The sequence below is a fragment of the Chroicocephalus ridibundus genome, chromosome 20 (assembly GCF_963924245.1).
Source record: "Chroicocephalus ridibundus chromosome 20, bChrRid1.1, whole genome shotgun sequence".
Classification (NCBI taxonomy): domain Eukaryota; kingdom Metazoa; phylum Chordata; class Aves; order Charadriiformes; family Laridae; genus Chroicocephalus; species Chroicocephalus ridibundus.
In genome coordinates, this window is record NC_086303.1 from 5,868,723 (window position 1) to 5,896,615 (window position 27,893).

The 27,893-nt window shown below is 50.5% G+C and overlaps 1 protein-coding gene across 4 annotated transcripts; it reads right to left on the reverse strand.

Moving 5' to 3' along the window:
* CD34 (CD34 molecule) lies at positions 1-27,893 on the reverse strand. 4 transcript variants are annotated; one of them, XM_063356770.1, is made up of 8 exons: positions 13,186-13,531; positions 8,242-8,370; positions 7,245-7,528; positions 7,071-7,148; positions 4,421-4,568; positions 4,062-4,102; positions 3,152-3,316; positions 1-1,528 (listed from the first exon to the last, which is right to left on the reverse strand). In XM_063356770.1, exons 1-8 carry the CDS (start codon positions 13,262-13,264, stop codon positions 1,337-1,339), a joined length of 1,116 nt encoding a protein of 371 aa, XP_063212840.1. In that variant the 5' UTR covers positions 13,265-13,531; the 3' UTR covers positions 1-1,336. The 4 variants fall into 4 exon arrangements, with proteins under 4 accessions (XP_063212840.1, XP_063212842.1, XP_063212843.1 ...); XM_063356772.1 differs by lacking the exons at positions 1-1,528; positions 13,186-13,531 and adding exons at positions 13,885-14,009; positions 27,802-27,893 and having other exon boundaries at positions 1,559-3,316; XM_063356773.1 differs by lacking the exons at positions 1-1,528; positions 13,186-13,531 and adding exons at positions 13,885-14,009; positions 14,112-14,236 and having other exon boundaries at positions 1,559-3,316.

Below are 27,893 nucleotides of genomic sequence, written 5' to 3' on the forward strand. Positions count from 1 at the left end.
AACCGGGATTATTTACAATGCGATCTGGGAGAAGCAATTCACACCGAAAGAAAAGAAACAAAACCGGAAATATTTTAAACCGTGTTTAAATGACTCTCGCGCCCACGCAAACAGCCCCAGGTAATGATGGATGTCGCTGTCGTTCCTTTAAGCACTGTACCAAAAAAAAGCCTTCCCCTCAGGTGTTCAGCACTGAGAAAAGGTTGCCATAAACTCACTACTGAGAGGGTAGATCAGCTTCAAGGGCCATTTTTGTCCTTATTTTGGACCCACCGAGCTGCAGGTGGCTCGGCCGCGGTGATGCGGCAGCACCGCCTGCCTCGGGAGCAGGATCAGGGCTGGGGGGACCTTCTCCGGCTGTTGGGATTTTGGCGTTGGCCTTCACTTACCGATGCGAAAAATACTTCTTTTTTGTTCCTGTAGCCACTGCTGATGCAGAGGAGAACCACCCATCACGGAGCCAGGTTTCTGTCTTGCCCCACCGGGAGCCCTTTGGCAGCTGTTATTCCCAAGGTCCTACCCGGGGCACTGCCCCCCGTGTCGGAGGGAGGGCGATGGACTGCGGAGCCGCCTCCAGCCGTAGCAAAGGTTCTCCATCGCTGGAGGGATCGATTACTGGCTCTGCCCTGTCAAACACCCCCCTCCAGTCCCTGGCATGAGACTGGGGAAGATTTTTACCCTAAAACAACTACCTGCGTACTGGTGGGGTTAACAAAGAAAAAAAGCTCGAGGTCTATTCACATTTCAGCCTTCAATTCCACGTGGAAAGTTTTTACACAGAGCTTCAGCAAATTCTGCTGGAGTAGGAAATACTAAAGAAGACGTAAAGCGCAAGAAGGGGGATTAAATGCCTGGTGTTCTTAAAAGAGGAAGAAATCCTGCACTTAAACACAAAGATGAGATAAAAAAACCCAACTCTATCCAAAATTATCTGAAACCTGAGAGGTTTTTTGTCACTGAAATCCCAATTTAACTATTTTAATCAGCCTAACACGCTGCCACCAAAACTTCGTGGGGTCTGGCTCGAGGCGTCTGCAGCTTCACTCTGCCTCTGCTGAAAAGCTGTTCGGGGCTAAGGGCACTGGTGTTTCTCATTATGTTCCTCTAACAACAAAAGCAGAGAACAGCTGCGGAAAGGTTTCTTGTGTGGTCAACAGGAGGAGGCAGAGAAGCAGGTCTTTGGCAGCTTGATGTGCTTTCGGCTGATTTTGAAGTCCTTCACAGAAATTATACTAGAAAAAAAAAAAAAAAGGTAATTCCCTTACTGTCCACGGAAAACTCTCGCCCTCCCTTGTCCCCTCTCAGTTCACGCTAAGGCTGCGTTTCTCCGGCCGCTTCACATCTGGGTGTCGGCGGGGCTGTGCTGCCTGCCCGAGTGGCCGTTTTTGGAGGAGGCTTGGCCAGTCCCGTTCTCCTGAGTCCCACCGTTGAGGTTTGGCTTCTCCTGCAGCTCAGGTTGCTCTTGGGGGGGCGTCATCAACATCGTGTTTGCCTGGCTACCGTTTTCCGCGTAATACGGGTCTTCAGCCTAAACAGGTACATAAATAACAAAGGCAGAGTTAGGGAAAGGAAAGGGCTGACGGCAATGGGCTTTGATGGCAGGCAGCGGCTTGGCCGGCAGCCGGCGCTTCCTGGACAGGAGCTACAAACAACCGCAGGCATGGGAAGGGGAACAGAGGGCCTGAACCACGCCGTGGCAAGACGAAGCAAGAAAACCAGCCAGGAACCGCAGGTTTGTTTTTTTTTCTCCTGGACCTGAAAAGAGAAGCCGTCAGGTTTTGTTGTTTTCTCATGACCAGGTTTTGGAGCTGACCCTGCCTCGGGTTTGCAAAGCTACGCCGTGGCAGACCACCTCCGCTTTCCACTTTGGCCAAGTAAAAAAACACCCATTCACCAAAAGAATGAAAGCTATGGAAATTCCCTCTTTCTTTCCCCGGCCTTCTTTCTTTTGGCCTATAAATAGATACCCAGCTCGCATCAAGGTGCTAGCAGAGGCGCAGGCCTGCGCTCCAGCAACATCAGCCCGGAGAGGTGTGTGGGGCTGTAAATGCAAAGACACGTTGTGGGGATATTGCTGTAAGGAGCAGATGCCTATGGAGGATCCAGAGCCACCTCTGTCCCCACCACGATGACTCCCCAGGAGTCGGACCGTGGCAGGTCTGACAGCAATGCAATGGGCGCTGGTGGTCCTGGGCTGCAGGTGGCCACTGCCAGCTGGTAGCAGATAGCCCCGCTCTGTTTGCTCAGCGGCATCCAGCACCCACGGCAGGCTGCTGGGCTTCCCGCCCGCCCCGTCGTGACACCCTCGTCTGTGGCAGTGAGGTGGGTGTGCTGGGCACATCGCCCCTGGACACTGGATTGACACAGCCATCATTTACACGGGCAGCTCCTCGCCACGCAGTGACATTGCCTGTCCCTCGCCAGCATCCCGGGGATGGTACCCGGGGGCAGTCCCTGCCTCCGACTTCCCATCTGCATGTTTGGAGAGCATCCCTTCCGGCAATGAAGTAACCTCATGGCTTCCCAGGACACAACCGTTCACCTGCCCACGAGCACAAAAAGCACGGCCCGTCCTCACTTTACGGAGGGCTCACGTCCCCGAAACTCACTGGTAGGGAAGAGTCCTCAGTGGTCTCCTGCCTGGAAAGGGGAAAACGGAAATAGGAAATTTCTTTCTCTTTCTTTCTTGAGGTATTTTATTACCATCGCTTGTTAAGTGAGGGGAGATAGAGCCTTTATTACAGCGTCGGTACAAGACAGAAATATAACTCAAAACGCATCAAATGGGGAGTTAAAGTGTGACACTTTTAATGACAAATTCATAAGGTTTCGGTGTCTCTGGAGGGGTCTTGCTGGATGAGTTCTTACTGCTGAGCAAAAATAAGTGTTAGACCCAGAAGTAGGAGCAAGAAAGGGGCGTTTTTTCCCGCAGGAGCCATCAGTTAATTTTAGAAGCCGAGGGAGGTTTCCCTGCACCCTGCAGGGTCCGGCCTCCCCGCTCCTGCCCTTCGCCTTGCCCAGGCTGGCCCAGCCCCGCGTCACAACGTCCCGTGGGGCTGGGGACACACGGAGCGGCCGAGGGTACGGCGGAGCAGCCCCCTCCTCTCCCCCCCGGGCCCCCCCGGGGGCTCTGCCATCGATAAGCACTGACCAGTCTCTCTCCCGCGGGGCTCCAGCTCCGCCGCTTCATCAGGAAATAGCCAGCCAAGCCCAGGAACGCCAGCAGCAGCCCAGATGTGACCAAGGCGATCAGGGTCTTCTGAGAAAAGTCCTGATGGTTCCTCACGCTCCCCCGTTTAAGGGATTTTATTCCAAACTGGGGAAAAAAAAACACCAAAGAGAGCCGGGAGTCTGACAAACAGGAAACATGTGCATCTGCGGAACAGGCACCGGGCTTAAAACAATGCTGCTCTTCACCTCCGCGTTAAACTCCGCGTAAACAAAGCTGGGCTTTGCTACCCAACCCCGGAGCTTTGCGCTTGCCCCGTGAGCTCTCCCATCCTCACCGCCTCATCTCCCTCCGCACGTCTTCTGGGGCACAGGGATATTTTCTCTCTCGGACCAGAGAGAAGCACCCAGGGCCTGAGATTTAGAGTTTGCATCTGCAGGGCTGAAACATCTCCATGTGCTGCCGCTGCCATTTATACGGGCACCCAGCGCTCAGCTCCGCAAGGCCACGGCAGCCTGACTGGAGCGCTGGGAGGAGGAATTAATTAATGCCAGCGTGGTGCTTCAAAGCGGCAGAGTGCCAGTTACATCCTAGGAGTTATTGTTGGGATCTAGGCCTCCTAAAGATAATACTACCGAATTTTAACACAACTATTATTTCAAGCGTTTCTGCCTTTGGTGGTTGTATTAGTTCTCTGAGGGTGCACCGCCGCGCGTCTGGTGGTTGGCTCCAACCATCCCATGTGCCAACGCTCAACAAACGCCTCCGAGGCGGAGGCTGGTTCAGGTCTCAGCCGCCTGCCCCAGCCTCAACTGACCATCTAAAAATCCCCTTTCTCCAGCCACTCAGGCCACCCATTTTTTTTGCAGCTGAATTTGCTTAAGGAATTTACCTTTTCCCAGTGAGACTCCTGGAGCATGTCTGTGGCAGGATCTATAGGGTTTAAAAGAGGAGAGGCACGTTACATAGAGGGTCACGCTGCGGCTCATGCCGGCTCTGAAGGGCCTGGCCATTGCTGGACACGGAGGAGCCGTGAGGCCCTTCACTGCTCTGGAGGCAACACCACGGCTCCGCAGATCTAGCAAGACCCCAGAAGAAGGAGCAGTGGTTGCAGGGAGGTCTCCTCCCAGGCTGTAACTGAGGATTTGTGTCCCCCAGCCTCTCCCCACAAGCAGCTCCCTCTCCCATTGCCCACATGGGGGTCCTTCTCCAGCGGGATCAACGACAGCCCAAGGAATTGGCTGAACTGACCTCTCTCGCCGACGAGGATGAGGAGCATGCAGTCGCGGTCCACCTCGGATTGAGCCAGCTTGATCTGGCAGGGGGAGGGAAGGCGGTGGGCGCTCCCTTCGCAGATCGCGCTCCATAAGTCCGACCCCTTCATCTCTAAAAAATGTTTCTGCAAAATTTTCAAAGAAACAGCCCCTGAGCCAACCAAACCGACTTAGCTCTCCGACTGGCGATACTGCTCGTAGTGTTGCGCGTTCGCCCCTTGTGTTTTGGTGGCTTGTCTCCGCTGTGCAAAGCTGAGCAGAAGCAACAAGTGAGGATCGGCGCTGGGCTGGGTGTCAGCCCTTCGCCTCCCACGTCACCACTGCTTTGGGCCCCAGTGCCAACACCTAGAAAATGGAGATGCTTCTTTCTTGTGTCTTAACTTAATGAGATTAAATTAAATGAAGATATCCTTAGCAACTCTCGCAAATGGCATTTAAACGAAGCTAAATTTAGGATCTGGATTGTATGGCAAGTCTCTCCGATTTTTGGACTGAAACAGGCGCCTGAACAGCCCTATTGTTTCAGAGTCCCAGGCAGGGACTGGGAAAGGAGGGAAATAACAAAGAAGCATTGAGCCTTCCTGTTTAGGAAATGTCTTCAATGTTTTTGCTAGGTTGCTGATCAAAGGCTAGGCAAAAAACCACAAATTTCTCACATTTTAGAGCTGAAGCGACTCTTGGGTGGAAGAGGAAGAGGAGTGAGGAGCTGCTGCCTTTCCCTTCTGCGGGCCAGTTTCTCTGTCGGACAGGATAGGCTTTCTCCTTGGGTCTATTTTCAGCCACGGTCAGGCTTGGAGACAGAGCCCACAGTTGCTGAAAGACGTTATCAGCTTCCCGAACATCCTCCCAGCTGGGGACATCGTCCGAGCTGTGCCCACCCCCTGGGGACAGAGATGGGCTCCAGCCCAGTCCCGTCTCCTGCCCCTGCCCTCCGCTCGCGCCCTGGAGGCATCCACCAAAGCGGAGAAAGCCCTCTGGTCTCGCAGCCTTGTGCGGAGCCAGGCAGCTCAGTGCTGTCCTCTCCTTGCCATAAAATTGCCTCACTATTGTGCTCGGATCGCCACATCCTCTTAGCATCCAAAAATGCAGAAACTTATCCATGGGAGAACAACAAACAAATCATTTTCAGCTGTTTCTATAGAGCTTGGCTTGGGGCGAGAAAGGCCAAGATGGAACAAGAGACCCAAGTGTGTATTTTCCTTTCTCTGCTGTGGAAAGAACTCATCGGAGTGTCAGAATTTCCCTTTGCAATTAGCACCGCGCGGTGCCAGCGTATTGCTCACTTGCTTTGGGAAAGGCCAGCAGGAAAGCGAGACACGGCACGGTCCCTCCTATCTGCTCTCCTCGCAGACGCTCTTATCTGGTTCCCAGGTCCAGCGGCTGCGGAGCCGGAGCTGGTTTTTCCCACTGGATGATTAGTTGAGGTGGAGGCAGGGAGGAGGTCCGCTGCGGGGCCAGAGCTCCCAGAAAAACACGGCTGGAAGCGGGGCCGTTTGGCTGGTTTCACATGGAGGGAGGGTTAAGAGTCTCTGCAATTCGATACGGCTCCGTAGGATGCTCTGTATGTTATATATGCACCCGTTCGTCTGTCTGCGGGTACGCAATGTGAGCACGGTGCGCATAAGCCCTGTGCCCAGGAGGGGCCGATGCCCACTAGATGGCATCTGTGATCGGCATCACCCGCTCCCGCAGGAGTTCCCATGTGAATTCTTGCTCAAGCGCGGTCCCTGTAAACAGGAGCGAGTCTAAACGCCATTGAATCGCCAATTTGCAAAGAGAAGCCAAGTAAGAATTCACTCATCCTAAGTGGTGGCAGTATGGCTGACCAGCAGAAGTAAAATTAATCATTGTCTCATATATATATATATATGTATGTATGTATATATGCCCTTATATCCAGAGCATTGCCAGACCAGCTCTCCCACCAGGTCCAACACCTCTGGCCTCTGTTGCAGGTTGTAGCTCCTGAGTGAAAGGTTTCTTTCCTCCCACCCACAATAGTGTCTCAGCTGCAACCTCTCCTGCTTTTAATTACTGCTGCATTTTTGGTGCACAAGGCCAAGGGCGAGCCTGGGATTCCCACAGGAGTCGGTGCAGATGGGGACACTGATCGGCCCGTGCTCACTCACATGCAGTGATTTCTTTGCTAGGGCAGTTGGCAAGACTAAAAAAGGCGCTCGCCTTCCCAACAGGGAAGAGGAAGAAGAAGAACAAAGGCAATTTCCTGTTAAACGTGGTGGGAGATCCTTTAGAAGCTAATCTGACCCCAGAGCTTAATCATGAAAAGGCAGGTTTTATGCAACCAGGAGGATGCATTTCCCCTGGGGCTGCTGTGATCATCCCTTTGGGATCCTCCTGGGACTGCCGTGATCATCCCTTCGGGATCCTCCTGGGACTGCCGTGATCATCCCCACCTCTGTCAGTTTGGCACAGCTCAGATGCTCTGCCCCAGGGATAACGGTGTGCACTCTCACCCCAAACCGACCCCCCAGGTACGGTGGGTGTCCCCATCGCTGCGAGCCTGAGGGTGCTGCAGGAACCTGCCCTCGGCTGTTTGCTTGCAGCCCCCTCCTCCTGCATGTCCCCCCCCATCAGAAGATGCGCGGCCACCCCAGGCAACAACTCACGCAAGTGTTGGACTCGTTGAGCTGCAAGCAGATGGCTCCAGTGTCGCTCACTTCTTTGACATTGTGGCACGTGATGAGCTGGAAGGGAAAAAAAAAATGCATGAAAAAAAATCCATGAGACAAGTCCAGCCTCCTGGCGGTCCCACAGCCCGTGGTGCCCAGCCGCATCCTCACCTTCGGGCTGTCCCTGCCTGTGTGCGGCGGCGTGGTGGCAGCCAAGATGCCAGGATGCTCCGAGGTGGCAGAGGAGCTCATCAGAGCCAATGTGGGCCCTGGGGTTTCTGCCACCGTGCTGGGTTGCGTCGTGGGGCTCCCGGTTGTGCGGACCCCCCAGCTGGTGTGGTTTGGCTCCGAGGGGGTGCCCAGCGGCTGCGTGGGGGCTCGGCTGGGCTGGGGGCTCGGCTGCTCACGGCCCAGCCCCGGGGAGCTGGCGCTGGCTGCCAGGGACCCGGTCGCAGCTTCGGTTTGGAAGAAATGTAGTGAAAAGGATACGTGAGAAAGCTTAAGTCCTCTAAAATCAATGCGTGGCATTGCGCTGACTGAAGTACAATATTGATTTGTCATAGCCAGCGCTACCAGAACGTGTTACTGGCTGTGTAAGAAACGCGCATTAGACTTGCTTCACTTGCCTAATTGTTACATGCGCTTCATAATCTGTTTACAATGGGCTAATTTCCTGGGCATACGCGGCACCACAGCAAGGATGCCATTGCCCGACCTCCCCCGCATCGCCCTCGTCTCCCCCTGGACCCAGAGCCTCCAACGCGCTGTACCGATCTCAAGCAGCAGAAAAGAAGGGCAGCGTACATCTGTGCGAGGCTCCCTGCTTCACAGCCCTTCAGAGCTCAGAAAGGCTGGCAGACCTCTTAACGGGTGCCGTGTGCTGAGCGAGGAATGGGTATATGTTGAGATAAAAGATCAACGAGCATTTTGTCCCATCATCTCTTGGGTGTTTGGAAAAGGATGGGTCTCAGGGGCCTGTCCTGAAGCCGGCAGTGTTAAGCTGCCCCAGGTGGGATTTTCTGGGCAGAATTAAAGCTTTTGACCATACTCAGGGTCTTCTTTGAGAGCACAACCCATGCACCAACTGTGCAAGCCTGTGCACGTAATAAATCTGATGATTAATGCCAATACTACTGGGAATCACAGGGGGGGCGAGGGGGGCGATTACCGGTTATCTCTGGCGTTGGCTTGGCACTGCTGGCGGCTGCGGTGGCTCCGGTGGCTGCTGCGCTTCTGCCGCCCTCCGTGGCCATGGCCGTGACCACGGGGGTGTCCGTTGGGCTCCCAGACGCGTTGCCTGGGGGCAGAGGAGGTGTCAAGGGCTGCTGTCCCCCCACCCCAGCCCTGCCTGTCCCCGAGGGTCCCTGCGGGCAGGGCAGGGAGGAGTTTAGCTGCTTTCACAAATTTACTTTCTTCTTGCCCCACAATGGCAGGCTGCCTCGGAGCTCGCGTGGGAGAAGCTCAGAGCCCGAACATTTCGGCTGGGCAGGTCCCAGGCTTTGGTGCAGCCCTTGCGGAGGCTCCGGGGCTCCTGCAGGAGGAGGGGGCTGGTGCCTGCCCTCCTCCCGCCCCATCCTCGGGCTCAGCCAGGGACGCGCAACGCTCTGCACAAAGCTGCGTTTCATCGTAGTTTGGGTTTATAATCCTGGGAGGAAAGACTGAGGCCTTGGAAGAGATCACTCGTGCGCCTCAGGAAAAATAAGTTGGATTTGCAGTTGCAGGCACAATCTCAAAGTAAATAGAAACATTCCCATTGGCCTGGGATCAGCTCTGACTCATGAGCAAAAACATCTTTGGAGGTAAAACAGAATGTTTGGAGAACGGTTTGCTGTTCTAACTTAAAGTTTATATATTGCTTCCTGATACGTTACGAAGATGACACTTCCAGCTTTTCCTTCTGAAATGAACTACATGAGTCAGTGAAAATGCATTTCTTCCCATTTTTTTCCTATTCTTAAGATCTATTTCCACTTTTAACAAACAGCTTCAGTCTCTACTCCAGGGCTGTTGCTGTTTAAGATTCTTATCCAGACACTAAAGACAAAATCATACAAAATACGTTGTTTCATTTGTATTTCTGCCCAGGGGAACCCGAGCTCCAAGAAGAGTTACTTCATCTTTCTAAACAACCCTTTGAGATGGAGCAGCACCGACAGGTCCTGATCAGCCGCCCGGCGCTGGTGTCAGGGCAGCGGCCCAACCCATCCCATCCGTCCCATCCCAACCCATCCCATCCCATCCCAACCCATCCTATCCATCCCATCCAACCCATCCCATCCCAATCCATCCCATCCCAACCCATCCTATCCACCCCATCCAACCCACCCCATCCATCTCCATCCCATCCCAACCCATCCCATCCATCCCATCTATCCCTATCCCATCCATCCCATCCCATCCATCCCGCAGCTGCTCTGGGTGCGGGAGCAGTGGGGGAGGCGGGGGCCCTGCAAGGGCTCGGTGCAGGTGTCTGGAGCTGGGATTTAGGTTCTGGCACCGCTTTTATTGAAGGGAGAAGTTTCTTCTCTCCAAGACAATTCAGTTCCAGCCGGTTAAATCACCAAGTTGTTTTCTGATGAATTTTAACAAATCAGAAGCAGGAGGCAGGACTGCGTGCCCAGAAAAATGAGTAGCACAAAGTTAAATCCAGGCTTTGCGTACGGCTTTGTGTTTGCATGGACACGAGCAGGAAACTTTACATCGCTAGAACAATGCAGCGCCTGGACTTGACCTCCCCAAGTGCCACAGCCACCCAAGCACCTCTGAACTATTCCAGATGTTTGTAAAGCACCAGAGGTATTTCTAATCAAAGTCTTTTCACCACTGAATGTCATAAATTGAAGCCTGGATTATTGCTCAGCGTAATTCACAAGAAGACTTGTCACATAGTATTTCACTTTTTCTTCCCTTTATTGTAGCGTGTGCAGGCACTTTTATTGAAAACATGGCTAAGTTTTTTGAAAGCTTAGGACTCATGAGATAAATAATGATCCAGATGTGAGCTGGATAATCCACATGGTGCTCAGCTAAAGTGAGTCATTTATTGCACCATACATTTTTACTAGCTTTGCTGAACTTTGTCAATTTGTTAGTATTAAGGGTTTGAGAGTTTAAACCAAGCCATTTATTAACCTCGGAGAAATCTTCACCTGGTAGCGCTAAGCACATGTGGGAGGAAAAGCATGTAGATATGTGAAAGAAAACTGTACTTCGCGGTACCTGTTGTATTCGCCTCTCTAGCTTTTACAAAGTAAATGCCTGTGATTTTTGAAGATATTTTCCTAATAGGGCTTAGGAAGCATCTCAGTTCAAATGAAATTAAAACAAGCAACAATACAAATGTTGAAGTCCTTGACTTGGTCTAACACTCACCCCCGAGCCCCAGACCAGGACCACAGATGGCAAAACTCTGCAGTGGCAAAGGCTCAGCAAACAGCAGAAAACTTTCCGTAATTTGTGCCCTACCCCACACCCGCGGCACATTAAACACGGGGGTTTCTGCCCTGCGCCTCCGTCCCTGCAGGGTGGAAGGTGCAGACAGTAACCCAACCTTGGAGAACCTTTTGCTAACTGGGTGCCCACCTCAATGCTCTGACCCAGGAACCCTGTGCCAGGACAGTTTTGCGAACTTTTCTGTGTTTAACATACATTTTTTCCAAGTTCAGCTCATGCTCTAGAAGCTGCCGGGCCGAACTCCGGCAAAGCGCCACCGGTGAGCGGTACCGCGGGTTCCAGCGGCCGCAGGAGAGGAAGGCGAGGAGCTGCGGGACACGGAGCCGGAGCTGCTGCGAGGGCTCCAGCCGGCATTACTCAGCCTTCCCAGCTTCCCTACGCTCAGCCATGTGGCAGGAATTCAAGCGGGTGGAGCCCTCTTCCCTCTGGAAATATCTGATAAAAAAAAAAAATCCCTTCCCTCCCCCTTTTCCTCCTCCCAGGCAGGATATGGGTGTGGGGCCGCGGTCACGCAGGGCGCCCAGGGCCGGGGGCTGCGGGGACCCCCTTGTGTCCAGCCCCGGCACCGAGGGGCGGCCTGGGCTGGGGGCTGCTGGGAGCCCCGCACCCCCCCGGCACTGAGGTCGCTCCTGCCCTGCGCTGTTGCGACGTGCAGCCCTCGAAAGGGCGTTAAAATCAAGCGGCTGAGAGTTTGAAAAGCTCCTTTTTCCTTCCCCGATTTTTAGAGCTTTTCTACATCTTGCAAAAGGAACGATGGAAAGAGAGAGTGCTTTAAAATGACCAGAAAAGATTTTTTTAAAAAAGAAAAATCAAGTTCGGCAGAGATTAATAAAAAAATTAATAAAAAAAAAGATAAAAGATTAAAAAAAGGAAAGTGCTTGCATTAGGTACAAATAGAATATATACTCTCTTTTCCATGTAAGCTTTGAGACAAGCACGGGCCGGCTCTCCACGTGGTTTATCAATACCCGATTTTGGCACCGCGGGCCGTTTGCAGAGGGTTCCCGAGCGGCCCCACAGCATCACCCGCTCCGCGGACCAGGGACGGGCGCAAACCTCTCCCTCGCTCATGGGAACTCAGTGGTTCCCCAAAGGATGCGGCAAAGCCCAGAACGGAGCGTTTCACGTGCCGTCCGCCCCCCGCGAGGCCGGACGGAGCCGCCTGTTGCTCTGGGGTCCGACCGCAGCTATTCGGTACCCGGCCACTGTCCCCCCCCACGCCGCGGCCACACGTGGCACTTGCAAAGTGGCACCTGGCCCCGCGTGGGACCGGGGTTTTCCCCTGTAAAACACGTAGTTTTAGCTGAAGCTGCCCTGGGGGCGCGGAGGCCGGTCGTCCCACCCTCGGCAGCGCCTCCAGGAGCCAACCTGAGCACAGACTCCCTGAACTGGGATTTCCATCGGGAATTGCACAGCTGAAACCTTCACTTAATCCACTCGACTCCCCAAAGAGGTGAAGAACACGCGGAGCCCCAGGGATGAGCTCACAAGCTTTTCTCTGCTCTGAACAGAAATAAATCTCTACTTCCAGCAAAGACCCATAATATCCCGCAGAAACGCAGAGCCTTGGCTGTGCCCGCAGAAAAAAAAAAAAAAGACATTTTTCAGCATTAAACCCCCCCGTCGCCCGGTAGCTTTGTCTTTACAAAGGCAAAGCTTTTTATCACTTTTGTATCACTCTTGCTTTGTACTACAAGGAACTCAAGTTGCGCGTTTCAGGTAAACACTTTTGTCTTACACCCTCCCGCGCTGCTCACTTCAGCCCGACCAGAGAGACTTGAATTTTAATTGAGGAGCTTTTGGGTTTTTTCCTTCCTGTAAAATTAACGTAGACTGGGGGGGTCGGGCACAACGGCTGGGCTGGGCAATACACCTTGGCAGCAAAGGGAACATGAAAGGAGCACCGTGAAACAGAAGAACAAAATACAGCAAATTCCTTCCCTGGATCTAGTCGCTCACGTTCGTGTGAGTAAGGAAAAATTACATTTGAGGCAACACCGCAGGTTCTTGGCTCCCGTCCCAGCACACTAGGCAGCACACAGAGCGCTGCCGCACTTTTTTTAGTCCCTTTTTATTACTTCATGGTTGTTGGGTTTGGGACAAAACTGATAATATTTCCCTCCTATACAACCCTTTCAAAAGTATTACCTAGAGAAAATCTCTGCATTCTTATTCACTTTTTCATATGATGAATATTTGAAGAGCTGGAATAGGAGATTTTAATATTTATGGAGATTCATTTGATTTCCAGAAAATGTTTAGTTCCTACCACAAAACAAAAGTAAGGCTAATTTACACCAATGCAGACTGAGAAACGACTTGAACTGTGGCTGCACTCCACAGCTTTGCGTGCTGCATTTGCATCCCCTCGTGTTATCTGTAATATTCCTGGGAGCTCTTAGACCTCGATTCCCCTCCGTTTCAACCCAGCAGCATTTTCTGCTGGCAGCGCATCGCTGTGCCTGTGTTGGCCGGGATGCCCGACCCGGTGCTGGTCTGTAAAACGTCCCTGCACTGGGAAATGGCAGTTTCCACTCCACACTCAGTCGAACGCATCCCCCCGGGCTGCAGTTTCAGGAGTTCTAAAGAAGCTGCCCCATGCACTCGCCTCTCCTTGCTCTGCTGCTCAGCCCTGGGATTCGCTGCAGTCCATACTCACCAGACAACTCCGCAACGCAGAACGCGATCCAGAAAAGCTGCCTCCACTTCATTATTTTTAAACTTCCCAAGAACAGCATTCCTGCTCGCAGCTCCCACTGAAACTGGATGTGGCTGGGACAGCTCGTGGGTTCCCCGTCCCGCGGCAGCTCTGAGCAGCTTGGGTTCAGTTCAAGCCTTTGAGATGACTCGGTTGTGGGGTGGGCTTCTCTTCAGGGGTTGTGCTTATGGTTCAAGACTGCGAGGTGGAGTTTCTCCGATTTGATTCCACAGTTTTATATAGTTCGTGGCAACCTCACTATCACTTAGGTAATTTTCTCCTCCCCGCTTTCCTGCCAGTGCTTCAAAACAAACAAAAGAGCAACCCTCTCCCCAGCAAAGGAGCCCAAAGCCTCGCCGGGCTTAACTCTTTCCTGAGAGCTGCTTGCTTCCCCGGTAAAGCGAAGGCAGGGATACAACGTGCTCCAGCTGGAAGGAGGGATTACAGTGGAGCCTGCTGCTAAACTTCCCTCAAAGCAAAGTAAACACAATCTGATGGGAACAGAGAAGTGGAGAAACCCCAGGTCCAGCCACTGGCATCCAGCCCCGTGACGGTCCCAGCGCTGTGGATCGGGGGGAAACTCAGAAAACTGACTTCAGAAGTGGAAATTTTCTCTAGCAAATTAAGCAAGGAACTCAAGGATGCGAAATCATCACTGACCTGAAGAGAAGTAGCTCCATTAGCTTCACTAAATTGACTTGGGTCAAACAGCGAGCACGACTGAAACGGTTCAGCGAAGGTCTGGGGGAGACCAAAACCCACAGGCACAAACTTCTGCATAAAACCTGGAGCAGAAGAGGGACGTGAGACTAATAAATAACTTCCTGGAGCTCATTTCCATTAATAACGCACTACAGAAACATTAAAACCAGTATAGAAATACTGACTTCAGTTTTATTACCAGGCTGAACCTGCCCAAGTGGAAACGGTTGGCCGGGGCTCCCGGTTCTCCCGTGGTGGCACCGCGGGCGCGCAGGACCAGCTCTGGATCCGGCAGGACCAGGGATGCTCCGCGGCAGGCAGCGAACACAGCTGAGTGAATACGGCCCAATGGGGCCTTAAAAGAGATGAGTATCTCCAAAGTCATTGCTTTTTTTAAAAAAAATCACTTTAAAAAATGTATTTTTTTTTTAATTTAATGTTGATGTTTCCACTTCTTGATTTTTTTGGGGGGGGACACCAAAGACAGCAGAAATGCCTCAGCGATCATTTTGGCCTTTGCGGATTGAAAAAAAAAAAAAAAAAAAAAAGAGAGATGAACATTTGGGAAACTAAACTCTAGTTAAGTCCAAATTCTTCCTTTTCTTTTACCACTAAATGCTGCAGTCGCTAAAGGAGTCATTGCTAACAGGAACTCAAAAATGAGGTGGGCAGGAAAATAGCTGTGGAAGGAAAGACAACGAAGCGGTTGCTCAATGTGGTATCTGTACGTGGGTGCCCCCATTACACTTCTACGGTCATACGGCTACAGGCAGCGAAAGGACTGAAAGGCAGAAAAAAAGATAAGGTAGTATTACAAAGAAATCCCCAAGCGGCATTTCCAGTATACACATGCATTGGTATAACAAAATTCCAGTAGCTTTTGTTTTCAGCATAGGACAGGGGTTGGACGAGATGATGTTTAACAGTCCCTTCCAACTCAAACCAGTCTGTGATTGTATGACAGGAAAGTATCTCTTGGAAGGAAACATCTGTAGCTAAGAAATGTGCTCCAACAGCTATATAAAGATTTCTATTATTTCAGTAACCTATGAGGGAATGACAGAGCTACACAGCTCCACTAAAGACCAAAAGACCAGTAAAATATGGTCTGTAACACGGTATAAAACCTGAGTGTGGACACAGCCCGGCGGCCTCCAGCAGCTCCCACCGAGCATTTTCCCTTTTTTCCTCCCTCAAACACACACACGCACACAGGGAAACGCCTGCCTCAGTACAGGACACAGGTTTGCAGGCGTATCAGTTGAAAAAATCTGTTCAAAAGATGAAATGAGAAAAGCAGCGTGAGAGAAAGGTCCTATTTAAATAACAGTTGTAGGGTTTTTTTTTTTCTATTAAAGTGAGAATTTGGGTTGACTAACGCAACTAAAAATAAAAAGTTGAAATTCCAAAGCATCCGCCCCCAGGAAGACAGAAGACCCTCTGGTGATGCCCAACATCCCATCACGCTGGAAAGCATCAGGAAAAGCTGCCGAGCTGCCTCTGGCAGGACAGGGCTCGGGACTGCTCTGGTACCGGGAAGGCAAAAACCTTAGAAATGCAGAGAAAATTTTTATTTTCATACTAAAAATAAGTGAACTGTAGGAAAAAAATAAAACAAACCAGCCCGTGCTGAGCCCCTTGTCTGCAGGGGAGTTGCAGGGGAGCTCCGGACCACAACCCCACAGTGTGTCCCCGCCGGTGGCCCGTCCCCCTGTGCCCCCCAGCCCCCCCTGCATCCCCAGTCTCCCCCAGTTCCCCCCAGCCCCCCCGAGGTCTCCCCTCCGCCCTGCCGGGTTTCCTGCCATTCTCCTCCAGCCCGGCTCCGTGCTCCTGAATGACAGAAACCAACAGAATCATCCGGGCTTGGCTGCCGGTTCTCTTTCACCTTTCAAAACCAGGCTAAAAATAGAAAGTTGGACTAAAAATAGAGGCTGAGCGGGTCTGCCCGACACCCGGCACGGGAAGCTCCCGGGTTTGGTTTCCAGTGGAAGTCGGGCTGCATTTAAATGACATCCCCTGTGTCAAAGATGTTGGGTTTCATTAATACTTATGTCCGCTATGTGGACTGTGTATGTCAGACCATGCCTTAAACCTCCAAATATTCCAAATATCCATCTGTATCCAGGCCCTTCAGTTATTTCCGTCTGTTTATTCAACGAGCGGAAGATAACACCTTTTCTCATTGATATGGCTCCCCATTTAAACCTCTGTTTAAAGTCACTTGAGCACGTTGCAAATGAATACTGTAAATTATTTCCTCCTTTCAGACTCACAACAAATTTTTATAGTTAAAAATTTAAAGGCCAAAATAAGAAACACGCCCTTGAATTACCTCGAAGCAGCCTGTATCAGCTGTACAAGGTTAACAACGGCTGAGCCAATTTCAACTAAACGTTTACAGGATCAAGTGTCCAGATTTCAACCAGCACGGTGATGAAGGCTTGTTCACATAGGCTGGGAATTTGTCCAAGTATTTAAGGGTAATTTAATTTAATTGTGAGTGATGCAATAGACATATGGCTAGGAAGTTATATGCCAGGAAACATGTTTTCTATAAGTATTTTAGCAGGCAGATGGCATACAATAGTTTTGGTGTAGTCATTTCCCCACCTCTTAAAAGTTGCTATTTTGGACAGATGAAATAATTAGATTGCCACCATCCTCCCCAGGCACCAGCGCTGCTGACCCAGAGGATGTGCAACCTTGAAGGACCAGTTCTGTACAAACCCCCATCAAATCCATCAAACCCTACGCTCACCAATCCATCGCCATTCAAGAGTTTCAAGGCATTTTAATAACTTTCCCACCGCGACGGGAAGCGAGTGAATATTCCTGCGCTACAGCACTCCCACCGCACGGGTGAGACCAGAGGCACGTGGCGGCTCCTGGAGCAACGCCACGCCACAGCTAAACCCCGAAAGCCGAGCATCCCAATCCTCGGCCTTAGCAACCGAACCACGCCGCTTCCCAGACAGACCAACGCTGGCTGGAAATCACAACCCATCTCCCAGCATCCAACGAACCACTGCGGAAGATCCAGCTTTGGGGAGCGGGATGAGCATCCCTACGCCCGTACAGGGCAGGACAGGCGGAGCAGAGGATGAAACTGCAAACAAAATGGTATTTGAGTGAAGCTTGGGCTGTTTCTCCTGGTAAAGCTTCAAAGATGCTGTTGGGACATCTCCTGTGTCTTCCCGGGAGGCACGGTACCAAATCCTGACCGGGGCTGAGCACGGGGAGCTCCTGTCCGCTGCTAAGGCAGGACCAAGCTCTCTGCTCCGAGCAGACGCCTCCCGAGGAACGACCTGATTGTGATTCATCTAAGAAAGGGCAAAGAGCTCAAAAGCTTCCCTAATATTATCAGCCTTATCGCGATTTCCTTAAGAACTTGTCATCTAGTTGTTTTATTGTGTTTGGTTTTGCACGTTATTATATTTATGTGGTAACTCTCGGGGCAGGAAATGCTTCCTTTATTAGTGTTTCAGAAACTACATCCTGAGAGTCCTATCGAGGCATCCTTTGTGCGAAGGCTGTTCTGGAGAGATTCCTGCCTCAGTTCCTACATCCGAGCTGCTCCGAAGCCATGGGCTTCTCCCAGCCCTGGAAGAGCCGCTCGCCCCTGAAGACCCATCCCTGCGTGGACCATTTATGAAAGAAGGCTGCCTTTCTACACCACTATTTATCTTTTTCTAAGTCTTACTTAAACATAGTTCTCAGAATTAAAGACCAAAGACAGTTATTTTTTTTAACTCAGGCAAAGCCTTGCCTCTTCATAATCCTTGCAACTGCATTTAGCGGGCGCTTTGCTAGTTATTACCCCCTTGCGCAGCCACTGCTTATTCATTTGCACTCAGCAGAGTCATTCCTGGGAGAGAGACAGCTGAAAAAACCCGAGAACATCAGACTTTTGATCCATAGATCATATATAGTATTTTTAAAAAGCTTTTGGAAATCTTTAAGAAAAAAGATGCATGGTTGTTGCAACTATAACACGCTGTTAATAGAAGTGGTATATTAAAACAAATTGCTTAGTATGATTCTTCCACCAAAATCAATATCTTCAAATAATAAAGCAAATACGAAGCATACACATGGCTACATTCAAGCAAAGCATATGGTAGATAGACTGCTTAACAGTTTTATGCCTTAAACTTTTACTTCAAGATTGTTGGTTCAAATCTAATCAAGGCTATGCTCATTTATTACCTTCTGTCTGTTCAGCACTTTGTAGGATATTACTAGGTCTTTAATCTAGTTTTAAGGGGCAGGCTACAATGTAAATCAAGTCACTTAAGCATTTTTCCATGAAACTGCTCCCCAGATGCATCTTTTCCGCAGCAACACCAGAGGTTGAATGAGTCAGAAGGAATTGCCGTGAAAACCAAGGCGAGAATGTGCAAAATCAGAAGCCTGCAAAAAGCTGGAGCCTTTCTAAGCTGTGAGAAGCTGGGGGGGGCGAGGCTAAAAGGGAAGACGGTGACTAGCACAGGAGGAGCAAAGAGGCAGAAGATGCTCGGCCGGAGCTGCTGGTGGGACCTGGAAACAGCAGCACATGGAGCTCCGCAGGAGGAAACCACTCCGGCTGCCCCAGCGCTACCTAAAAACCTTTGTTGTCTTTGAAAGTAATTCCTGCCGGCTCTGTGGCGGAAAGAAGGAGCTCCATGGAGCTGATACCTCACCACGCACCGGACAGAAAGAGCAACGTCGGAGAGCTCGGAGCAGTGCCAGGGAAAGGGCCAGCGGCACGGGAGCTTCCAGCTTGCTTGAGGGAACAAGAAAAGCCAGCAACAGCATGGAAACCTGGCTGAAAACCCTTTCAAATAGTGCTTTTGTCAGTGCAAGAGGACAAACTCTCACTAAAGTCACGCTACTGCCTCGGAAAGAGCAAATAAGCTAATTACCACCCGTATAGGATGCCCCTATCAATTCTGCCTGCCCTGGGCACGGTGGAGCACCCGGAGCGTGGCCGTAGGTGGCTGCTGGTGGTGCACTGAAGCCATGAGAGATCCTCGAGATCTGCTTTTTGTTTTTCTGGAAATAGGCACATTTGAATGTACAAAGAGCGACGAGTAGCTGCAGAACCCAAGAAAAGGAAGAGGAGAGGACAGAGATGAACTAGTCATATTCCTGTTCCTATCCGTCACTACTTTCGGCCTGTATCGGAGTCTCATTAACCTGGCTGATTTCATTGACTGCTTTGCATTGCCGCACCATCCAAAGTACTTAACTATAATAAACAGCAGCACCACAAAACACCAATAAAAATCATTAAAGCATACGTCTCGTAATTTAGTACAAAGATTAGCTTCTCCATCCAGATCTGCAGCCTGCTGATTGCAATTTATTTCTCCCATTTACGGATGTCATATAAACAAGCGAGTTGGATTCATTGCTCGGGCCTTCCATCCATCACCAGGACCGCAGCGCGTCCCTCTTGTTGATGCACCACGCGAACCACACCGGAGATAGGCGAGATGCTTTAATTTCAACTTTAATTCCAAATAAATGCTATTTGCAATACTGTTCATCTTAAATGTAACGAAATTATAGAATCATAGACTTCTTTAGGTTGGAAAAGACCTTTAAGATCATGGAGTCCAATGGTAAACCTAACACTGCCAAGTCCACCATGAAACCACGTCCCAAAGTGCCACATCTCCACCTCTTTTAAACACCTCCAGGGATGGTGACTCCACCACTTCCCTGGGCAGCCTCTTCCAACACTTGACAACCCTTTCAGGGAAGATATTTTTCCTATTGGCTGTTATTACATTTTTAATTTGATGTATTTGCGAATACGTTTTAAATACAGCCACCTAATGAGCAACCTTGTTTATTCCAAGTTTACAGACAGTGTGCTGGGCCCGGTGATCGCCAGCAAGACGCCTGGCTCCCGCCGAGCATCGCCTCTGCCCCGCTGTGGGGCAGCCGGCCGGCGAGAGCGGGGGGTCGTGGGGGGGCATCCCCACAGCTGGGCAGCGCGGGTGGCAGTAGCTGCAAGAGGTCATTGGTCAAGCAACACTGACCAAGATTATGGAAAAAAAAAAAAACAAAAAAAAGTCTACATTGCCTTTATTTCCAGGAGAACCCCCTCTGCGGCTGTTATTTATGTAAAGTAAGTACAGCCTACAAACTATGGTGGTATTTCTCAGAGAGAAACCAAAACTGTAATTAGGAAATAAAGGAATGGCTTTTACTCTGAGTAAATATCAGGTTAGTGCCAGGTGGTACTGAAGCATCAGACGAGACGTAAAACTCATCAGTGGCAGCAGCGAAAGGCATCTTTAATAGCACCAGGGGAAAAGGACTGGAAAGGGCTCTCATCTCCACCCTGGCAATTGCTGATAATAAAGTGCTGCTGGTTTCTACCTGGGAAATGAGGTCCCAGAGGCACGAGTCTTTCCATTTTTCAAAGGAGGGTTTCTTCAAATACGCAGACAGGAGCATCCTCAGTCATTACCAACTGCTACTGACCCACCGCACTGGAAAATCTAACGGCCCGCACTCAAAGTATCCTTTTGTTTTGATTTTAAAGTCGTGTCCTTGGTCTTGGAGGGATAAATAAAATGAAAGAGAAATCTAAGAGCCACTTCTTTGGTTGTCTCCTGAAGAGAAGGATGCAACAGCAAAACTATTTCAACTTCAGCGCTAGATGACCTGAAAAAATGACAGGGCTCTGCTAACAGTTCTGAGCACACAGCTAAATTCAGACACCACTTATTTATTGATGTGTTTGTACAATAGGAGTGGCTGGGAAGGCTGCAGACTCGCAGGTACCTTCTGATGGCACATAATAAGCACAGACAACACAGACCTACAGTGAATAATAGAACAAAAAGCTTCCAGTATCGCTGAAAATCAAAGCGCATATGCAATCAGATGCTATCCAGTTAAACCTCCTGGGAAGGGGAGCGAGGGGCATCGTACGAGCCTAGCTCTTGCCGTGAAGGAGGGGGGTATTACAGGACAGTTGCATTAAAATATAAACATCCAAGAGCATTAGCGTTTAAAATTACAGTCCTATTTCACCGTACAGATTATAATGTATCTCATATAATGCTATTGATAAAATCCAACTAAAGAAGCAGCATAAAACCGACATCCAAATTATGGACATAATCCCAAACCTATATTCTCAGTATTATGATGATCTGGGGTGGGTGGGGGGAATAAATCTATGTATGAGATAATAAGAGATGCATTAGAAATGACCAAGATGAATATACTTCCCACAGTAACAGAGAGTTAACGACTCTGGTTTTTCCCTGAGCTGCAGGAAGGATTTCAGGCCGGAGCGGAGCGTTCCAGGCACGGCACCTTTGTCTCCTCCATGCCCAGGACGGCACCTCCCCGTCCGTCAGAGCGGGCACGGGCTGAGGCACAGCCATCCTTTCACCGCTCCCCTTCGCCCGTGATTAATAAACGCTGTGGTGGTTTCTCCAATTACATTTTTCTTCCAGATATTTTTCTTCTTAGTTCCATCAAATGCATACTTTTCCCCCCGCGGTACCACGCTGGAATTACTGCTGCCGAAGGTCCTGACACGCTGCCGAACAGCCTCCGTCAGCTGTTTTGTGACGGGCAGAACTCGCCGAAATGGGAATATTTCTAGTTTGTGCTTTCAGAAAAATCTTTTCTGCAAGGATCGCAGGCAATTATGAACAAAGAGCACCTTAATTTTATACAGACAGAACCCGGGGGTCTATTAAGGGGGGAATGAGGGAGGCCCTGGGGGATGCTGCGGAGTGGGACTGGGGGAGATGCCGCAGTGGGGACGGAGGGGAGCAGGACGGTACACGGGCATACGTGGGCGCCCAAGGGCAAACGGCAGCCCCAGGAGGCGGCCAGCAGTGCCCAGCCTCTGCGTGACAGGGGCTGTGTTTTCCCGTGACACCCCACGCAGGAGGATCACAACGGGCACGGCTGTTAGTGCCGCTCACCAGGACTTCGGCTGGGGCAGGGGGAGGCCCGAGGGAGTCTGCACGGTAAGTTCGAGATGAGGACTGCTACGAATCGACTGGTTTTTTCCACCTCCGAGAACTTTTCCTCCGACCCCTGGGGGACGCAGCCCCTCTCAGCAGCATTTGTAATCTTGGGGAGAGCATCGGTGATGAGAAGTGACGCCGCATCATTTAGCTAAAGCGCTTTGGTGACAGAGGGCACACGATCGATACGTGGAGGCTGAGGTTCCATTACTTACAAGAAGTGCTTCAGAGAGAGCTTTGGAAACGCGAGCCCTCTCCCGGGACCTCTCCTAGATGGCTGCAGATTAATTGTTACAGGTTTGTTGGTTTGTTTTTGTGGAAGAAAGAAGATTTGTTTGCTTTTCTTTCCCCCCGGAGCTTCACCATCATCTTTTCTCATTAGGAGGGTGGCGGGAGGTCAATAGAGTCCCCTGCCTGAGCGAGATTCCTCCATAATTCGGACGGGAAACTTTCAGAGCCGCAGCGTTCGAGGTACCTTCCCCAGCGCGTTGCTCTGGCTTCCAGAACAAGCCATGGAACACACAACCACCTCCCCGCTACCAGCTCCTTCGTTAAACACAAAAAGCTTTATAATTACTGCCAAGGCATCAGAGACAAATTGTGGCAGTGCTGTTCTCCAGGCTGAGACTTGCTGGCTCGGTGATGTCCCTGCCGTGCTTCTGGTGGCGTTTTATTACCACGCAGAGGAACGAAGCCGAGCAGAAAGGCTCTGCCGCCGAGGTGAGTCAGCGCTTCCTACCCAGAGGACAGGTCAAGAGCTGCCTCCCCTCCCTCTGCCCATCCCCCTCCTCACCATTCTCTCTGGTTTTTGGTCTTCTTAATTATTTTGGAATCCAGAGAATAATCTGTCGTCAAATCCTGCGGAACAAATTGAACGTCCCGTCTTCAAACCATTCTAATAAAGCAGATGGTATCACAAGCCTGTAAATCTCCTCCCAACTTCAATGCCTCCAAACGCTGACAGATTATCCATTAATGGGCAGATTAATCCTGAACAGCAAAAACAGTGGGAAGGAAAATACATGCTTTTGTCTCCGTAACAGGGAAAATGAACACGCTAATATGTACAACTCACAGGAGAGGTGCAGTTACATCCATTACGAGCAGACGGCGCGACTGGCAGAGCCCAGAGGCGCTGGAAGACACACGCACAGGGCGACGCGTCCGCCAGCGCCCGCTGCCTCGCCGGGACCAGGAAAAGAAAAATGACTTTATGATGGAAGGGAGAGGGCTGACTGTCCTGGTGTCGGAGTCTGCTTCCCAAACGGGCCATTACTGTCAGCTTTTCTGATTATTTCCCTTCGTTTTCCTTCCCCGCCGGGCTGGGACGGCACACAGCCTTCCCGCAGGCCCTCTCCCTAACACGAGCTGTTTTGCTGATGATTTTTGGCCAATTCTTTGTCAGCCTCAACAGTAGCCAGTAGCTACTTCACTGGCCATTGTACAGCCAAGTGAAGGATTCTCGGTCTACGTTGCAAGCGGTGCCCCCCCGGCCGGCGCAGCATCCCCTTCTCGATGCCATCCCCTCCTCTCCCCGCCGCTGATTTGCTTGGCAGGTGTGAAATACTAATTGCCTCACATGGGAGCTTGGCTCACTGTCTGTCGCGTTTGACTGAAATATCATTCTCTGCTGCAAATATAATTACTGTGGGGTCTGGATTTTAAAAATAGCCTCTCGCCTGTCTGTTAATTAGGAGCCATGCTTTGCTACACAACGAGATATTTTGGTTAATTATAAAAGAGAAAAGGACAAATTTGTCACGTCTTTTGTTTTCGTTCCACCGTGTCTCCCGGTGACAGCCGTGCCGAGCCGTGATGGACTGCTCAGCCGGCAGCGCCAGATGCTCCCACCCAAACCGGGAGGGGGTCAATGCTGGGGGGGGGGGTCTCACCACCCAGGGGGGTGCCCCCGCCTCCCCTCGCCACCGAGAAGTTTAAACAAAGGAAGGAAAATTTCAGTCCAAACCTAGATCTTCGCTCAAATGCTTCCCAATCAAATCTTTAAGGACCCACTGATTGGAAACACTGATATATTCTTATGAAATCCGCCCAAAGTGCCGATTTGAGGCACCCTGGGCGGCAGCTCTGGCATCCGACGGGCCCCCTCCCGTCTGTCCTCCGCCTGGGCTGGGGACAGGCAGAGGTGCCACTCCTGCGTCCTTCCCCCACCATTCCCAAACCAAGAGGGCCTATCTTCTCACTGAGTGCTCACACCAAGATTCATACACATTCAAGGTTCGTTTCTTAAAAAGAAGGGGGAAAAAAAAAAAAAGCCACTTCATAGGTGCCAGTGCAAATAGAGGAGAGTGATGACAAGTTTGGAAATGCCAGATGAAGGTGCTAACAAACCTCCCCTTGGCCTCATGCGCTAATTAATAATGTGTTAATAAACCTCCAGAAGAGTAAAGATCAATACAGCTGTTGCATTCCCAGGCGCTGCGCGAAACCCACCAGGCAGCAGCGGCAGCCGCAGCCCCGGAGAGGGAAGGGCCAAGCGCGGCTGTATCAGTCGTGAGATTCCCGGTTACGGAAAGCAGCACCCACCCGCGGCACACGCCGGATACAAGACACCGGGTTGGGTTGAGGGAGCTCATTTGAACAGGAGCCTCGGAACCAACCAGGTGATCCCATGGTTTTAAGGATGCACCGTGGCATCGCGGCAGGATGAGGACGTGGAGGAGCCGCCGGAGCTCACAGCCCGAGGATGGGGACCACCTGCCACAGCCCCTCACCTTCCTGCCCCCCGGCCATCGCCAGGACACGGAGGTGCCTACACTGCGGACAAGGTTTTGGTGTGCTGCTCTGAATCATCATCCTAATGCCCAACTTCAGAGAAAAGTATCAGATCAACCAGATTATCGGTTCTCTGCAGCTGAAAAGAAGTTTTGAGCAGCCTGGAGGTGGAGGAGCCTCATCCAGCTCTTCTCCATGGGCCCAGGCAGCGGCAACCGAGAAACCGAAAGGCGAGGGAAGGGAAGCAAGAGAAGTTGGGACCGTTTATTTCTTGACCTGGTGCTTGGATGGCCTGGTGTTCAGGTATGGGCACGAGGGAAACAGCCTGTTCAGCACGGTGCCGTGGATTCCCTCTTCCTTTCACAAATGCGATTTTCAGCTCTGGGTTTATAAGAGATCAGCAGCAATACTTTGCACTAAGATGCATTGATAGAATGTTTCATAATTATTTATGTAATTATCCAGCATTTCAAAGAACCCACGATAACAGCTTAAATTGATGTATTAAACGAGCATAATAATTATTCCGACAATATTGAATGCCATTCTGTCAAATAATCACTTCATATATATGAAGAAAGCTTTCAGAAATAGCACCATAATTCAAGATACACCAGATTGATGACTCAAAAATCCCATATCCTTTTCCTGAAGACAGACAGAACTTCGTATATGAAAAATTAAATATGTATGTACAGACCACATATGGACGTATCATACATCAAAACCAGTAAGAAACAATAGAAGAGGGAGAGGAATAAAATAGCACTTCTTTAGCCTAGAATAGTTGTGCAAGGATTACACTGCTTAGAAACTTCTCCAGGTAACAAAGCAGTCGGGAATAGGAAATGTCTCTAAATCAACAGCCTGGATGGGATCTTTGGGCCCCAAATTCCATCCTGAGCCTGGTCCACATTGTCCTCCCAATCTTAGCCTTCCCCCAATAGTAGCTACTGGGAGAAATAACAACAATAGGTTCCAGTATAGCACAGGAAAAATCCCATTAAACGAACTGCAGCGAATCTGTGCTTGCCTTCTCCTTCTGCCGATACTTCAGTAGCACATAGAAGAGTGGCACAAATTTTATAACCTTGTGATTAAGATTAAAAAATAAAGCCCAGTAAAAATCCTTGTGAATTATTGAAACTGTAGCTCATTATAATGGAAGAAGTGAGCCTTTATTTTCAGTAAGTGACATGGGAGCAGAAAAATGGCAGGATAATGATGCTCAGGCAGAACAATTATTTCATTCTGATAGAGAAGCGTAAAGTTTATCACTTTGATTACTACCCTGATTATTTTTTTTTTTTTGCACCCAGTTTAGAGACCAATAAATCAGGAAGGTTTCTGGTGCTCCATCTCTGCTGCTCAGACATAGAAAGCACCTGCCGGGGCGGGTGCTCAGTGCTCCATCACGTCGCTGCATCCTCAGCCCTCCATCCCAGGCCCTTTTCTGCCTAAAGCACTGGATTTGTCACAGCCCTTGTTCCTCATTTCGCAATACAGAGCTTTGAGACAAAAATTCTGAGCTTGGACAAAAGGCGAGCTCGGGATTTACAAGGGTCCCACCCTTGGGCATGTCCAAACTGAGGGTGTGATGCTGTTGCTAGTGATCAAAACCAGCTGCTGAGCGCCTAAGGCAGAGCAGAAAGGGCGACTTGTTTTTTCTTGATTGTAGGACAACAAAAAACCTGCACAATCCGTCTGCCCAGAGGAGCGAGGAGCACAGCCGCACACCTCTCGGGAGGAACCCGCCGCAACGGCCGTACCCCAAGCAGCAGGAGGGGCTTCCACCGGCGGGAGCCGCAAGCCCCGAGTGGGGAGCTGGTTGCCACCCGCCCGCTGCTCCCGCGGCACTGCTGTTCACGCTGGCACTGCTGCTCTCCTTTGGGTACATGTGCGTGACACTTTGCCCATAAAGCATGTCAGCGTGATGCACTGTGTAAGAGTGACATAACTTTTATCAAGGGGAAATTTAAGGCTTAAGTGCCATTAAAATGCTGGCATCACTCACCATATGCGCTAGCTCTTTTTGAATATTACACCCATTATATGTAATTCTTTCTCCTCTTGGAGAAATATTAGCATGTACTTTTCTCCCTGTCAATCACTTTTTTTGACCTTTGCAGCATCAGCCGTCTTTAAGAGGGTCACATTTACTCTGATGTCTGCGCCTTCCAGAGCCTCCGCTAACAACACCGCAAAGCCAGCCCGGGAATGAGATTCTTGTACATTTATATGGCACGTCGAATTCCCTTCAGGGAATTCAAGCTATTTCAAACTCAAATCACTCACTAGAGAAGAGCAGCCATCGCCAGGGCGGTGATGGGCTGAATGATGCCTGTGCTCACGTGCGCACAGACCGGCCCACGGAGAGCTTTTTTTTTTTTACCGAAACACACTTTATCCCACTCGTTTAACAAGGCTCATTTCTGCAGCCGGTCCTCGCAGAGCCATGGCCATAGTGCTGTGGCCAGAGAGGGTCCCGGCACATCTGGAGTGGGGTCCCCTCTCTCAGCACCCAAATATTGGTACCAGGGGATGCCCCTCGCCAGCTCTGCCCAGCTCCCGATGCTGCAAGGTGCGGAGCTTCCGGGCGACTGAAAGCACCAATCCAAAGCCTCTAGAGCACTTTGGGGTAAGGACCACACCACAGGACCTCTAAACTAGGCACCGAGTTTGTAAATTCTCACTTCTTTTTGCATTTCTTTTGCAAACAAGACAATAACCCTAAAGCTCAGGAGCAGAAAACGGGAGTGCTACGTCCCAGCCCCCAGCGTGGCGTTACAAACAGGAGAACCTTTTCAGATACTTTAAAGCCAGTCCATTTACAACCCACTGCCTCTACATATAGACTGGGATTTTTTTTTTTTTGTTGTTTACCATTTGCCCTGCTACACAGCTACAAATAAGCGCGCTAGATCACAACTGCCCTGCAAAGACAGGACGTCTCAGATAATTAGTCAGGACCCTTTGTTCTTGAATTCACCACTTCTTAACTGGCGAGAAAGGGTTGCATTTCATTGTCTGTGCGCACGGGGTCAGAAACACATTCAAGGCCTGAACAGTGACAAGCTGAAGCAGCCGAGGCACAGAAAAAAACAAAGGTCCGACTTCAGTCCCCACCCGGTGCCAATCCCGTGCGATGTGCTGTTACCTCATGTCCCTCTGAGCCCTCCAAAACTTGGCCAGCGCTTCACTTCTGCCCCGTCTGGGAAGGGATTCGCAAACTGCTCCGGAAGCCCTGAA